We start from the raw sequence: 17,748 nt of genomic DNA, 5'->3' as shown, positions 1-17,748 counted from the left end.
AGGGAATATGTGGGAATGAGATGATACTTCTTCAAAATTCTACCAATCGGTTCAGAGATGCCAGAAATATAAAGGATTGGAACTCTGCGGGCTATTGAAGAATCCTTTAATAGACCGCATTAAATGTGTGTTCCTCATTAAATGTGTGAAGACACATTTAATGAGGTTTAATAGACTGCATTAAATGTGTGAAGAGGAACACACATTATGTGCTCTATTAATTAAAGACATATTTTGGAAGACAGGCCATTCTGTGGAAAAAAGAATTAATGAATATCAATATTATATTGAATACATGAAACCTCAGCAGTCTGGTCTGGCATGACATAGTATTGACACTAAACATGGTATCCAGCTCACCATCTCCACAAAAGCAGGTTTAAATATGAACACCTTTTCAAAGAAAGTTGCAAAGCCCTTTTACATTGGCCAAATCCGAATTAGAACGATTGTCTCTCTCTCTCAAAAATTTGGGAGATTCTTATTTTATGTAATCATCAAAAATAGTTTTTAATAATATTATTTATTAATATTAATTTCTGGGATGTGGCAACAGTTTTTAATTGGTAAACCACCGACTGCTGTATGTACTTTGTATTCCCATTTCTTTGATTTGCTTGTTTCTATGCACTGATGATGTACTGTTATTGTCGGTACAAAATATCTGTATGTTCTGGATGAGTATTCATTTCATTAAAGTTGATTACTGTGGTTATTGTGTAATTTATTGTTTATAGTCATGTCACAGGTACCTCTAAAGATTAAACTCAACTCTTCCATAAACCATTCTTTGTTATCCATCCATCCACTATCAATCATCCTCTTAAGCAAATCACCAGCTTCAAATCCATCCACATTTTCTCCAATTTATGCAATGAAGTTGTATATGGAATCCGGCAAAAATGCCTTTGCAAATCCAGCTGCATCACTGAGTAGCCATTTTCTTTATCCAACGCAACTGTCACTTTATTATAGAAAGTAAATTACTAAGGTAAGACCTATCTTTCACAAAACCATGTTACCCATTATAAAGTATCATATTTCTGTCCACCAAGTTCTAATTCACTCTTTTAACTTCTGCAATAAATTAACTGCTCCTGAGATGCTGATTTGCACATAATTTGAAACTTTTGTCTTGGAGCCCCCTTTATTCAGTGGAACTATTTTGTCCTCTTGATGCTTCCTTGACACTTTCACATAATTGAGGCTCAAATTAATTGGCTTGGCCTGAGGAGATGTTACTTCCTATACACATTCTTGTCATCATCAGTTAGGTTTATCTCATAATTAACTTTGTCCTTCCTCAACATACAAGTCAACCTTCTTGCCTGTACCTTGACCTACTCATGGGCTTGCTGATCAACTTTCTCTTTATATTCCTGTGGAAATTTTTTCATCTTGTTTGCAATGTATACTCAATGGACAAAACATTAGAGATACTTACCTAATAACTGTCAGTCCTCCTCCTCTAGTGCAAATAACAGCCTGTACTCTCTGAGGCATTGACTCCACCAAATGCTGGATGGTTGTTGGAGGTAATTCCAGCCATGCTTGTTGCAGCATTGTCCACAACTGCACCTTAGACATCAGTCCTGGATACATGGATCTGATGTCTCACTCTATGGCATCCCAGAGAGATTCGATTGGATTTAAATCCAGGGACCTTGGGGGGGGGGGGCACTGGATGTTCCCAAAATCAGATGAGTGTTCCTTGAGCAATGCCTAGGTGGCTGCAGCCCAGTGGGGCAGTGTACTGTTCTGCTGAAGCACACCATCAGCTGTCAAATGCACAAAGGTCATGAAAGTGTGTAGGTGATTAGCCCAGCACATTCTGGTAGCTCACAGCATTTAAGGACCTCTCCAGACACACTAAGGGACCTAATGTGTCACATGAGAAGGCCCTCCAAACTATCACAGAGCCAACATGGCATCAGCATATTATGCTTATACTTAAAAAGCTACCAGAAAACAGAACTGCTCTACTTGCATGAGAACATTATTAAAACATCATCAATAGGAGGCAAACTCAGGAAGATACCAAGGTTAAATCAAGAGGTTGGTGCTGCTAGTACATGAAAATGGAAGCAATATGTGAATGCAAGCTGTGAAAAAAAAAAAATCAGCATTATTAGTAAGGAATGATATTATTGTGTTTATTTCATGATAGTACTGGTTTTTAAATTTACACTATTCAAATTGATGACTTTTTTTTTGTATAATTGTGTGGTATTGTGCTAGGATTTTACTGTTTCAGTATTGTCCCCACGTGTATCGATTATATTCAACATGACAGCAGCCAGTTTTACTACTATACCTAGACCCCCCCCTCCCCAACCAACATTTAAAGACTATGTTATACATAACCTAGTTGATAATTTTGTAGCTTGCTACATGTGCTGTATGTATGCATCTCATTGTTTAAAAATGTGGCAGGTGTAGGTTGGGAATGTGTATGTGCACACGAAATGTAAGCAGCAGGAAGCACTAGGATGACATGAGTGTCTTGATCTTAGAATTCAGCAACGGCAGAGATAATGCTTCAGAAATGGGTGACTTTGAGTTTGCAGATGCCATACATCCTCCTATTTTGGAGGATGATGAGAATGTTAAAAACTTATAGATTTAGCCTTGGGAAGTTTAGCAGATGGAGACAATTTGTCTGATGGCCATGATTGTGTTTGTGAATGTAAATTGAAAGCAGAATGTATGTGGGGAGAGAGAGAGAGCGCGAGAGGAGAGAGAGAGAAACAGAACTTCTGAGAAAGGAGATGGAAGGAAAGAAGACTAAGTTGGGAGAATAGAGAGGTTAGCTAGCATGAGAGGAATGAAAGTAGGTGTAAGAGAATGGGACCAGACATCAAAGGAGAGAGGAAGGAGAAAGGGAATGGAAGAGACAGGGGAATAGAGGAAATTGCAGAAATTCATGAGAGAGTGGAGGGCAATGAATTGGGAGTCAGTTTAATGCAAATAAATGTAAGGTTTTAAAATTTGGGATCCACAAATGGGATGCATCATACTCACTTGGTGGAGTTATACTGGAAGAAGTAGAGGAAGCAAGGGATCTTGGGGTGATTATAGATAGTGATTTAAAGTTCCAAGGACATATTGCAAAGGTTGTGAAGATATCCCAGAGAACTGCTGATGTTGAGGAGGACATTGACCAAAAGAGATAAAAGTGTGCTGGTCCCATTGTATAAAGCTTTGATTTGACCACATCTGGATTTCTGTGCTCACATCTGGTCACTGGGATTTGAAGGGGATGAAGTAACCTTGGAGAGGGTGCAGAGACGAATAACAAAAATGATATCAGGACTGTACAACGTTGATTATGAGGATAGGCTGAGGGCATGCTGACTGCAGAGTTTGGATGATAGAATGTAAAGAAGGGATATGATCAAGAGATTTAAGCTGTTGAAGGGCTATTATCATATTAACACTGAGAAGATTTTTCATAGGTAGGGTGAGGGAAAGGAACAAGGACAAGGGACCATCCCTGGAAGTTGCAAAAGGAGATGTTGAGCAAAAGGGGTAAGAAGTAACCAAAACATTTTGGAAAATTATGGAGACAACTACCATGTTTGAGTAAAACTTTAGTTTAATATAAACCAAAATCCACATTCGACGTTTCGACCTTTATATCAAGGTCATCTTCTGGAGCATATATATTATATACAGAGAAACAAGCTGCACTACAATCTACAGTTTGCTAAAGTTACTGACCAACCATTACAACAATTATTGGCCTGACCTCTAGTGAAAAAAAAAAAAAAACCTTACTACATCAACGCTAGAGTCCAATTATTAATATTATCTATTGGTTGTAAAATTACATTGGGAGCAACAACAAGTCCATATATATTAACACCATGATTATATATATAAATTTCAACCAGTTGGTATGGAATGGTTTCCAATACTAGATGAAGGTTGCCTAGAGTCCTGAAGTATGCTGGATACTAAATGTAAAGTAGGCTGAATGCGTGCCATCCACAAAAGAAAGGGTAAGAAGTAAGTTTTTTGTATGGAGACTGGTAGGAGCATGGAATACATGGTCTGAGAAGGTGATGAACATGTGGACTATGGATGATTTCAAAGAGCGGTATGACAGACTTTCTGTTGACTATTGACCTCCCATGATGAGTTTGTGACTCCGTGGAGGTCAGGAAAAAAAAACAATAATAATTTTCCATATACAAGTAGAAAAATTCTAATCACCTTATTATTAAATACTCTGGATGAGATATAGTTGTGAAAAGTTTTTCTGCTTGATTAAAATGTATATGATACTTGATAATAAATTATATTCTTGTTTTAATCCTATCCCAAGCATAAACATGAAGTAACTTCATGATCGATGCGAAGTCAACAGGATCTAGATATAATTAGACTAGTCTTGAAGTTATTTCACACTTATGCTGACACTTGGGTATAGGGTTAAAACAAGAATGTGATTTCTTGTTAAGTATAATATATGTGTGCGTGTGTGTGTCTTCTTTATATTCCATCCACAACTTTCCCTGCAACTCCTGCTTAATGTTGTTGCTATTCATCCATCCATCTAACTCCTACCTGACTTATCCTCCTGACTATGGGTATACCGTCTGATATTGCGTTCTTCAAACACCCCTTGACCATCTCCCATGCACTGCAAACATCTCTCATACCTCCAAATTTTTATACCTTGACAATTCTCTAAGCTGACTCTTCAGTTTGACATAATCACCTATTTTGTAATTCTGCATATATCCCGTCTTCACAGAAAATTCTGTATGTTTGACAATTTCCCAAGGTCAAGACAATATGATCACTTTCTCCAAGTAGAGGCACCAAAGCTACAGTTATTGCTAAGTTCTCAAAAATATATGTATAAAAAATACATTACCAAAACTCCAATACAAATGGAACACCAGGAAATTGACATAGTAACCTCCTATGTTTATGTAGGACAAAACATTATAGTAGATGGAGACAGTGAAGAGGAAGAAATTATACATAGAATTCAAAATTTAACCAGGTTGGATAGCTTTTAGAAAGCACCACGAAGCACTCAGAGGACACATCAAGGCAGGCCACATACTACATGCACCAGCTATTATAGTTATTCTTGAATTCATTCACACTGGTTGCACACACACAACATCCAATGGCAATCCATTCCAATCCAGCACCACCCTTCAGCTTCCAAGGATACCCTCTTGTCCTTTCCCAACCCTCCATAAAATGAAAAATTCTTTTTTCTTTTTGTACATCTTAATCATATCATCCCTCTTTCTCCTGTTTGCTAGTGTCTGCAGTCTACAAATTCTCAATCTGTGTTCATAATCATTATTCCACAATCCTGATATCATTTTAACACTCTCCTTTGTACTCTTTCTACTGTATCAGAATCACGACAGAAACCAGAACTGTGCACAATAGTCCAAGTGAGGTCTTATCAAGGCCTTGTAAAGAGGCAAAACAACATCCTTATCATTACATGTGAAAGTTTGTTTCAGCACTGCAATTATCTTTTTGAGTTGTATTTGCAATCTTTGCTACATGGCACTTGAACTTCAATACTTCAAGATCTCTAGCCTGATCAGTTTCTTCTAGCATAATCCCACCAATATAATACAACATTGGATATTTAATCATGCTAAAGTGCACGAATTTGCATTTACTGACACTGACCTGACATCCATTTCCCATGCCCACAATTCCAGCGTATTCAAATCATTCCAAAGGTACTGCATACCAGCAGCATTCCTGATTACGCTACCTATCTTTGCATCATCAGTAAATAGCTGTATGTTGCCCGTCAAATCACTCCCAATATCATTAATGTACACATTGAATAACAATGGACCAAGGACTGATCCTTGTGGTATATCACTAGTTACTTTAAATCTTGAAGACTCACATCTCCTGTATACAACTTTTTGATATCTGTCAGTCAGCCATCCTATTACCCACACTAATATTTTATAATCCAAATCGATATTCTCCAATTTACAGAATGGTAATCCAGGCTGTATTCTGTCAAAAGCCTTAAGAAAATCCAAAAGTATCATGGTGTATCCATTCCCCTTGTCTAGTTCAATGGTAACATTATTATAGAATGCGAGCAAGTTGTTAAAACATAATGTTCCCTTAGTAAACCCATGCTGTTCATTGCAAAGTAGAGAGTCACTGTCAACCCATTTGTGAATATGAGCCCTAACCAGTTTTTCCAAAATTTTCACCACCACTCCTGAGACAGTGACTGGTCGATAGTTGATATATCAGTCTTTGCACAGCACTTGTGCAATGGGATTACCATGCATTCTTTCCATTCCTACAGAACATTCCCTGTTCTGAGACTCAAATTATATAGCTAGTCAAAGGAATTGCCAGCTCAGCTGAACACTCTTTTAACATTGGTAATGATATTCCATCAATCTCTATTGTTGAATTCTTATTCAGTTTGTGTGACAGCTTTAATACCTCCTCTTCATACACCTGAGTGTCTTCATTAAGTGAAGAGGTAGCAGTGAACTCAATGTTGCATACACCATATTGATAGCTTTTAGCAAAATGGGCACTCATTAGTTCAACAACCTCTTCTGTATCTGTCATCCCTCACTCCAGCTGCATTCAGTAGAGTTATTCTTTTATATTCATTTTTTCTTTTATTTGCAGCATATTGATAGAATTCTTGTGGGTGGTCTTTAACTTGAGAGCCAGTTTCTTTCCACACAACACTTGTGCTCTTCCGGCCTGCTGTTTATCATAACTGAACATCGTTCTTATGCACACAATATTCCTTCCACATCATCTTTTTCTTACAAATCTCTTGCTTAATTTGATTACACACCCATTTCAGTACTACTCTATTTAGTCTTCAAACTCTAGGGACACATTATAATATTGTATCATTTAAGTATTTTTGAACACTTTCCATGCACTGTTTATATCCTTCCCACCCAATAACTGATATCATGGTACAGAATCCAGCATACCCCTCAATTGGTCATAATTTCCTGCTTCATAGTTCAGCATGTAACTTTTTCTGAATGGAACATTCATAGACTTAGTCACTTCCCAAGTGACTAAGTCTATGAATGTTCCAAGTCTGGAGGAAGAATAGTTATGTCTTTTACTGAAACACACTTTGACATTATAATCAAATCTAACACTCTTTGACCTCGAGTTCCTTCTGTCACATGCAGCTAGAGGAAGTTGTCTTGCAACAGCTCAAAAAATTCAGTCTCATTCTTTTTATGCAATTTCATAGCTATCCAATCAATATTTGAATAATTAAATTCTCCCATTATGATTACTATTTTTGCACGCGTTGTCTTTATTTGGTGATGCATTTCTTTATCACCAGCAACCAATCTACTAGGTCTGTAAAAACATCCCACTATGAAATTGATCTTGTTAGATTACACCTTACACCAGATGGCTTCAAATTCACTGCCACATGAAATACTGTTACTAGTACTACAATCATAAGTCTCAACACTAACTGGATTCAGGTCATCGTATCACTAGTAGCACTCCTCCTCCTCTCCTATCCTGTCTATCCTTCTTAAAAATATTGTACCCTTTACACTCGATATACTTCTGGTCATGACATATGGAAATGAAACATGGACTTTAACAAAAAATTTGACCAAGAAGCTGAGGATTACCCAGAGGAAAATGGAAAGATCATTATTCTTATTGTTCTAGATAGAAAATGCAATACTTGGATCAGAGCTCAGACCAGGCTGATAGCCATTATAACAGCATTAGACATTAAGTTTCAGTAAGGAAATACCGTGAGTAGACATATTACTAACTATTATAATAACGGAATTAACTCACGTAAATTATTCTTTATTTGTAGAATTTTCACCTGAGTATCACAAGCATACACATATATATATTTAATTATAAAAAAAATTTAAATAATAATAATAATAATAATAAATAATTATTATTTAATAATTAAATAACTAAATAATTAAATAATTTTAAAATAATAATAATATAAAAAAAAATAAAAAATAATAAAAAATGGAAAGATCATTATTCTTATTGTTCTAGATAGAAAATGCAATACTTGGATCAGAGCTCAGATATTATTATAATAAATAATAATAATAATAATAATAATAATAATAATAATAAATAATTATTATTTAATAATTAAATAACTAAATAATTTTAAAATAATAATAATAATTAAATAAATTTAGGTAATTTAACCTTAGCTACTTAGGTGGCACTTTGTGAATATAACAGTTATTGTTTAATTATCCTTGTACCTGTACTGATGATGCCTGTGATACTCAGGTGAAAATTCAACGAATAAAGAATAATTTACGTGAGTTAATTCCGTTATTGTAATAGTTAGTAAGCATTAGACATTATAATAGTCATTAAAAGATCCAAATGGCAATGGTTAGGTGTCATAATGCAAGATGTAACATTCAAAAACGGACAAAATTGATATCGGAATGGTATCTCAGAGGTGGAAAGAGGGTGGGAGGATGAGATTAAAGATGGCTGGAATTCAATGGCATAGAAGTGAACAGAAAATGGCTGTTGCTGCAGATGATGATGATGAAGTGGTAAAGGTGGACTAATCTTTCATCATTTGCCTTAGTATTTCCCATAATGCAAAGCACATCTCCTTGTGGACATGTATAATGCTATGCATTAAGGGAAGGGCCACTACCCAGACCAGTTTCGGCCTTTATTGAGGTCTCGTCAGTGGGAGCCAGAGGTGGTGATACTAAGGTGGAAGTAATGGAGAAGTCATATTTACCTATACGAGTTGCCAAAGGTGTCTGGGTAGTGGCCATTCCCTTAATGCATAGCATTATGCATGTCTGCAAGGAGATGTGCTTTGCATTATGGGAAATACTAAGGCAACTGATGAGAGCTTAGTCCACCTTTACCACGAGTTGCCTCAGTCCTGAAGATACTTCAGGCGCAAACTTTGTTTGCATACACACTGAAATATGACTAGTATATCAATTATTAAGCTGGCGATTACACAATATCTTGTAGTTTGGGATATTTGACAAGGTTACCCCCCCACACACACACACACTGAAATATGACTAGTATATCAATTATTAAGGTGGCAATTACACAATATCTTGTAGCTTGGGATATTTAAAGTACAGGGTTTATCAAATGAAAAAGGAATGAAGTTGCTGTCATCAGCAAAACTGTGGATGGGATTTGAGGGTAGTGAAAAAGGGTCATTTATGAACAAGAGAAAGAGTATGGATGAAAGCACAGAGCCCAAAATACTCCTACATTGCTAGAGAAATATGAAGAAAGCCAACTATCCACAATGATGTGTAGTGAATGGCCAGAGAGGCAATTGGCAATCCAACTGCAAAGAGTGGATAGTAAACCATAATGTAATAATTTAAGAGTGCCCTTCTACCAAATGCAATCAAATGTTCTGGAAATGGCTAGAGCAGCTGAGTTTCTTCAAACCTTTTCATAGATTGAGTCTGGAAAAGAGGTGATGAGACTGAGATCAGGATTAACGGAATATTTATTGAGGGCTAGCTGGTGGATTTTCAGGTGATGGAGAAGTTGAATTTAAGTGAGTGCAATGAACAATGGTTGGTTTTTTTTATCTTCTTTCTTTGAAATGGGTTGAATGCCAGATGCATGAAAAAATTATAAAGATGATAAAGAAAAGGTGTTAATTCTGGAGCATAAGTTTTGAGCACATCTAGGGATTGGGAGAATACCAGAAGACTTTGAGGTTCATGATTCTTCTGATGTCTTTCTGACTAAAGACCAGAGGACACATGCAATAAGCTATTCTTAGCAGGAAGGGGGGGGGGGGGTATTTGTCTTGGTTATCACTGTAAGAGATGGAGTATAAGAGTGATGCTAATTGGTCAAATTGGTCAGCTTTTTTGGGATGTCATTACGATAATGCCATTAGATGTGTGTGAGAGAGAGAGATGGAAACATGGATGGGTAAAAGAAATAGGTGAGGGATTAGAGAGCTTGACTGCCATTAGTAGAAGGCAAGTTTTTTAACTTTGCCTGTTTGAAATCTCCTTCTGATGGTCTTTTTGCATCTGTAGTTTTAGTTTTTAATCATTTGTAATACATGGAAATTTTTTCTTGGACTGCCTTAGTATACAAGGGGGGTACCCAAAAATAAGATTTTTTTTTAAAATTAAAGTTTATAATACCATATTCTAATCTTCTTCAAAGTACTCTCCATGTGAGTCAATGCACCTGTCCCAACGTTTTTTCCACTGCTGAAAACAGTTCTGGAATGGTTCAGCTGCAATACTGCTTATGGTCTCTAGTGACTTTTCTTTCACTTTGTTCACATCAACAAATTGTTGCCCTTTCTTTATCCATGGGAATAAAAAAAAAGTCACATGGAGAGAGATTGGACAAGTAGCGAGGATGAGAAACAACCGCCATGTTGTTTTTTGTGAACTGCTGAAAAGACAAGGCCATGTGGGCTGGGGCACTGTCATGGTGCAGCAACCAATCTCCACTACTCCACATTTCTGACTGTTTATGTCACACAGTGTTCTAAACACATTGGGATAAAAATGTTGGTTCACTATCTGTCCAGAAGGAACAAATTCTTTATGTACAATTCCATTCACATAAAAAAAAAAAAATCAACACTGTCTTGACGTTTAATTAAACTTGACATGCCTTCTTGGGTCTTGGTGAATTCGCATGTTTCCATTGGCTTGATGTTTGTTTTGTTTCTTGTTCATAACTGTAGCACCAAGACTCATCCCCGGTCACATTTGAAAGTTAGTTAAGAACTTGCTCCCTCAAATCGTGACAAACATTCATATGTTGTTGTTTTTTTATCCTCTGTGAGCAAATGAGGCAGAAATTTAGCAGACACACATTTCGTTTGCAAATTTTCTGTTAAAATTCAATGGCATAAACTCTATGACTAGTTTGTCTCTTCAGAAACTCTCAATGGTCTTTCGATGATCTTCATTGATTGCCTAGCAAACCTTTTTGATGTTTTCATCATTTCTGCTTATTGAAGGTCAGCCATATCATGGTTGGTCTTCAAATGTCCCCATTTTTGAAACAGGAAAACCAGGAAAACCTAGGCACACTCACGATGCCTAGCAGCAGCATCTGTAACTAGAAAATGCTCATGCACTAAGTTCATCTTCTGATTATTTTTGGATACTCCCTCTTATTTGCTGGAAAACAAGTACCTGGAGAGAGAGAAAGAGAGAGAGAGAGAGAGAGAGAGAGAGAGAGAGAGAGAGAGTGTGTGTGTGTGTGTGTGTGTGTGTGTGTGTGTGTGTGTGTGTGTGTGTGTGTGTGTGTGTGTGTTCTGGGGTTTTTGATTAGAATGTGGAATGAAAGCTTTCATTCCAGCAAGAATTGTTATTTGGTTGAAGCAGGGTATTTGGATTAGAAGAACAAAAACAATAATTAGCCAGATGAAAGGAGTAGTGGAAATCATGGAAGATGTCTCACTTGACTTTACTTGTAGCTCTAAACAACATGAGACAGAATAGCTACTACATGAAGGTGTTCCATAGAAAAGGAGATCTAGATGAGATCTATGGTCAAAGTTATCAAGAGGAGAGCTGACATCTACAGTATATTTATTGGGATAACTAAGAAGAGAATGAATGTATTCATAGAATGGAGAGGTTTATCAGGTATTCTGATGGAGATAGCCAGTTTATGAAAGATCATTGCTGATGACAAATATCTCAACATCTATTCTGGCTTAATCAGATGAACTGAAGAAAGGAATCCAGTCTGAGTTGTGAACATTGGAGTCCCAATGAAGATAATCTCACTGTCTGGAGAGTTTAAATTAGGCAGCTGGAAAGTGTGAAAAATTGGATATCTGGAGAGATTCCCATTCTCCCAGCTTTTTTTGATTATTTGTCAAAATAGTCAAAATAACATATTCTTGCCAACTCCTATTTGGCCTGAATTCAACTTGCTCTTGCCAAAACTTCTCTTTCATAATTTTTATGACTATCTTCTCACGTATGTTTATTATATTTATCTTGCTTGGAACACTAGGAAAGGAAATTCATCTATAATTTTCACATTTAGTTTTATTTACCTTTTTATAGGTGGATACTGAGAGCTCCAACTCCAGTAATTTGGAATGAATTCAACTTTCTGATAAGTCTGATTATACCGCTGCTTATACATTTGTCTGACAGATTCACCTAATTCTCACTGCACACACACACACACACACAAAAAAAAAAAAAAACTCTGCATGCCATAACCATATAAATACAAAGTTTTCTGCTGAACTCTTCCTAACTTGATAACCACTGATCACACCTGGAAAAATGCACATATATACACAAAATTTCTGAGTCAGTGAGAAGCTTTCACAGTCTAGGCAAGGAACTAGAGTGTCAGTCATTTAGTTTGAAAAATATTTCCACTTAAATTCCCAGCATTATTTTGTTGAAACCCTTTATACAGGGGTTCAATAAACAACTATTGTATTGTTCCTATTTATTAAAGTCTTTATTCCTGTTGTGCTAATAAAGAATTAATATTGACTTTATTATATGTGCAGTATATTTTCTATACTTAAATCTACAATCCTGCATTTATAAACCTCTTACCTTTTTCTACTTATAACAGTGTGCCTCAACCAACAGAACAGATAGGTTATTCCTGTCCCAAAACATAAAATTATCTTGACAAATATAGAATAAGCATTTACAATCATCAACTAGATGAAATCCTTCAATTTTTTTTTTAAATAACAGTACAGTACCATATATTAGTCTTTTTTATAACTCTCTCTCTCTCTCTATCTAAATCATGACAGCAATATTCTGTTGAGAAAAACAGCATTCACAATCCTGAAATCCATAGTTCCAAGTTATGCTAAACCTAAAACAGTCATTCTTTTTATCCCCTTCCCCCATTTCCACACAGTGACAAGTCAAACAAGCACAGAAAGCTGCCAGCAATAAAATGTCACTCAAGGCTGCTGCTAATACTGTTGCACACACATATCATGATCATTCGATATTTGCAGATACAGTGCCATCTGAAAGAATACGCATATCATTAGCACTTGTATAATTCAATGTTACGTAATTCTTATAATTTTTTACAATTTTTTACTCCAAGAAACATACTCACCACAGATAAAATTAATGATCATATCTTAAAACAGTCCAGAGAGTGAGATTTTTTTTTTCTTTAATATCAATCTCATACACAAGAGGTGAAAGAACCTATAGCACATCAGTGTGGTATGTGGACTGCAGGTGAATGATGGAAAATAACGAATATATTGACATTTTTCTTGTAGAGTTGGGGGTTGTAGCAAGAAGCAGGTTTTTAGTGTGTTTGCAGTTGGACTTAAAAGGGATGGTGGATAGCTGCTGCTGCTGCTCTTGTTTGAACAGGCTCAAAATGATTTCCCTGACTACTTTACTGGCAGTCAGTGAAGTAGTGACTATGGAAGTACCTGTGGATGCAGAACTGAAACATTACACCCATGAGATAGAGTGGTGAGACAGATTAAAGTGAGGGAGGGATCATCTATCAACTAAATTACTCTCTCCTGTGAATACATCATGAAATATATGGATGTTTGGAGTACACCACCCCAAACACGTGAACAGTATATTCTAAGGATGGTTGGATTCAAGATTTGTACATAGCAGGCTGGATGGACAAAAACGTAGCTTTTTGAGAAAAAAAAAATGCCTAAATTTTTAGAGGGTGAGGAAGCTACTTGTGTGATGTGTTTTGGTCAGGAGAGACTGTAAGTAAATGAGAGAGGGAGATCTGATCCTGTCTGATAATTTGTATATTACTGATGATCCGGGTAAGTCATCTAAGATACATTTTGTAAAAAAAATGCAAGTTGTCTTGAAATTAATAAAATTTTGTTTTTCATAAAGAATTTTTTTCTCTTCAGATCACATAGGTAGCCTATAAGTTTGTTGCAATGAATCTCAAATGAAAAACTGTCAAACTGTTGTAAATGATTTCAATAACAGACATTTTAAAAATTACAAGAAGTAATATTTTAGAATTAAAAAAATGCTACTCACTAATGCCTGCTTGTCCTGTCATCCAGCCCATCCTCAAAAATAGCATCACTCCCCATATGTTTAGAAGGCATCGCATCTAAGAGAATTAGTACAGTATATTTAATTCCACTGTATAAAAACAACACGAAAACATTACTGAATACTTATATTCAAATATTATATACTTTTTTCTTTGACAAAGACTGAAAGTATATAAGAAAATAGAGATGCATTCATAATTGTCAGCTATCAAAAGATAGAGATTATAATGCAATGCTAAAAAAAATAATTACATTCTGCTACTGAATTTATTGATTTTTGTGAGAGGTGCAGAGATAAATTTATATTTTGCTGCAAGACATATAATGGAATTTGTTAAATAAGCTTATTTCTTAACAGTGAATTTCCCAAGTTTTCTCAGTGTTATACTGGCACCTGGGAAACTAACAAAATCCAAGAATCAAACTATCAAATAATCCAAGAATCAAATAAATATGTACCTTACTTTGATTTTCACATTCCTAGATATCTTACACAAAATATGGAATATTTTCATATAAAATATGATATATAATAAAAATAGTTTCCATATACAGGTAGTCTGTCGACTTACGACCATGTTAGGTTCCAACCGACCGGTCGTAAAGTGATCTGGACGTAAGTCAGACCAGTTTAGGTAAATCAGTCACTGTGTACAACACAATTGGTTTACTATTTACAAAAATAAAAAATATTATGAAAAAGATATCAAATACTATATAAAACCTAAAAAACATTTTATCTTAAAGAACTAAACAAAACATATGTAGAAAATAGATAAGAAATATTTTACTGACGACTAGTGCTTGGCTGTAGATCATCAATGCCACCACTTGATGTAGTGGGAGTTGTTTTTCTCATAAACATGTTGATTTTTGTCTGAATTGTTTGTTTCTTTTTCTGCTCATAAATTTCATGGTATGGCCGAAAAGCATCTTGTACTATTCATTCAATCCCTGCAAATCATTCAATGTTTGGGTCCATTTCCTCAAAATGTGTAAGAAGTTTATTTAGTAGAGAAAAACCTTCAGATAACCCTCTAGTGGTGAATTTTCTTTCTGGTTCTTCCTCATCTTCATTTTTTTCTTCTTCCATCCTTTCTTCTTCCAAAGCGATAAGTTCTTAATTCGTAAGTTCTCCAGATTCTTGCTCTAGCAACTCCTCAACATCTTCCACTTCAATGTCTAAAGAAAGTCAATTTGCCAGTGTTACAATATATTCCACAACCATTTCAAGTTCATGTTTACTATCACATTCATCATTAACAAAACGTTGGACACAGTTTTTTTCCGGATTCCATTCATGCATTTCTTTGTCACAGCCTTCCACATGGACGCAATATTTTTGATGCATTTATAAATATCGTACTGTTGTACTGTTTCTAAAACGCTCGCAAAGATAGTTCTGGGTCAGCGTCTGTTGTGGCTATAGCTTGGGGGAAAGTGGTTCGAAGATAGTGCACCTTAAATGTGGCAATCGCCCGTTGGTCCATAGGCTGAATAAGTGGAGTTGTATTTGGTGGCAAATAAAAAACTTCCACATCTGGATGGAGGTGGTCTAGGTGAGGTAGATGGCCAGATGCATTATCTAAGATTAATACAATTTTGAAAGGAATTTCTTTCTCGAAGCAATATTCACGAACTTGACGTACAAAACAATTTAGAAACCAGTCTTCAAACAATGTTTGAGTCATACAGGCTTTTCGGTTTGAATGGAAGTATACAGGCAGAGTGTGCTTGTTTACATTCTTGAACGCATGGGGATTTTCAGAATGATAAATTAAAAAAAGGCTTCAGTTTAAAACCTGCGATGTTCCCGCCAAGGAGCAAAGTCAGCCTATCTTCAAGTGCCTTAAAACCAGGCATGCTTTTGGCTTCTTGGTGAATGTAAGTGCGTTCTGGCATCCTTTTCCACAACAATCCAGTCTCATCCACGTTGAAAAGCTGCTCTGGTTAATACCCTCCTTCCATAATTATTTCATCCAGACTTTTAACAAACTCTTGAGCTCTTTCCACATCTGCACTTGCTGATTCTCCAGTGACTCGAACCCAATGAAGGTTGAATCTTCTTTTGAATCTTTTGAACCATCCTGTACTTGCTATAAATGTCTGAGTGTAATCTTTTTTGGCGCGTTCCTTCAGCGTCTGAAAGGGACCTCTAGCCTTCGACTGCACTATAAGAAGGCTTAAGGGTGTTCGCTTCTGTATCCAATCTTCCATCCAAAGAAACAATAATTTTTCCATTTCATGGATGGGCCATGTACGTTGTTTCATTATCACTGTTACTCGCATGGGTGCCGAACCTTTAACAACTTCACAAATCCTTTCTTTGTCTTTCAAAATCGTCGACACTATAGAATGAGATAACTTAATATCACATGCGATCATGTTCACCTTCTTTCCTTCTTCATGCTGCTTGATCACTTTCAATTTTGTGCCTAAATCAATGGCCTTTCTTGCTTTCTGGACAGGTCTAGGAGTATACAAAGGCACTTTCCTCTTGGTTGACATGTTCAGGGGTTTTAAAAAAATGCTAATTGTAACACAAATTATAACTGAACCAAAAATAGTGAATGTAATATGTATGCAAACAGAGATCAAGACGCATGAATCACACCAAACACATGTTACTGGGCAGTGGGCTGACGCTACATGCACAACCGTTCCCATTAGGCTTCGGGGGCTATGGGGACCACACGGATAGGGCGTGTGAGTGTAGTAGAAAAATCTGAGATGCAGTAACAGTCGTAAGTTGATTAGTCGTAAAGTGCATAGGTCGTAAGTCGACGACTACCTGCATATAAAAACATCCGCTCTGAGACACCATAGAAATTATTGTTGTTATTATGAATGGCCTCCACAAAGTCGAAAGATACATCAATCGAGGTCCAACTTGATAAACATCACACTACAAAAAACTCTTCACCACTTCTGCTTTCCTAACACCCACCACGTCACCATGAAAATTAGGTGACCAAATCTGAGCACAGTAGTCCATGTGTGATATGACTAATACCTTATATAGAGACACTACAACCTCCATATCTCTACATATCAATGTACTTTTTATTATTGCAGCAATGCAATGCACAGCTTTTAAAAACACCCACAAGACCGCTGTCTAATATCACTCTAAGATCTCGAATCTCATCCAGTTCCTGAAGCACAGTTCCACCAATACAGTACGTAACCTTATATCTTTGTTCCCCAAAGTGTAGCATCTTGAATTTATTAATATTAACAATTCCACTCATCTCTCCAACTAAAAGTCTATTCAAATCTTCCTGTAGAGAATTAACATCAGCAATACCCCTGATAATTCTGCCTAACTTTGCATCATCATCATCAGCAGCAGCAAACATTTGAAGATTCCAGTCAATCCACATGAAATATCATTAACAAATAAGTTAAACAGTAGGAACCAAAGAACAGAATCTTGAAGCATGCCACCAGTCACTTTTCTTTTCTGAGACACTGCTTCATCATACACAACTTGCTTGTAATGTTACGAAAGCCAATCTTCAATCCATCTTATTAATCTGTTAACCAATCCCATCTTCTGCACCTTATATCCCCCAATCTGTCATGATAATCTATCAAATGCCTTTTCAAAGTCCAAGAAAATCACTGCATATGAATCTGCCTTACCACATTTGTCACCTTATCATAAAATGTAAGCAAGTTGCAAA

The 17,748-nt window shown here is 36.2% G+C and overlaps 1 protein-coding gene across 1 annotated transcript in view; it reads right to left on the bottom strand.

Moving 5' to 3' along the window:
- The window catches only part of LOC150099699 (solute carrier family 12 member 2-like), a 497,862-nt gene that overhangs the window by 467,286 nt on the left and 12,828 nt on the right, over positions 1-17,748 (bottom strand). The window contains exon 2 of the mRNA XM_090403480.1: positions 14,043-14,118. Within this exon, the coding sequence (XP_090259606.1) occupies positions 14,043-14,118 (76 nt within the window). The remainder of the gene's footprint in view (positions 1-14,042; positions 14,119-17,748) is intronic.

Source organism: Typopeltis vanoorti, chromosome 14 (assembly GCF_054136105.1).
Source record: "Typopeltis vanoorti isolate ZY-2024b chromosome 14, IOZ_Tvanoo_1.0, whole genome shotgun sequence".
Lineage (NCBI taxonomy): Eukaryota > Metazoa > Arthropoda > Arachnida > Uropygi > Thelyphonidae > Typopeltis > Typopeltis vanoorti.
The sequence above is the reverse complement of the archived record's forward strand: the minus strand, read 5'-3'. Positions and strand labels throughout refer to the sequence as shown.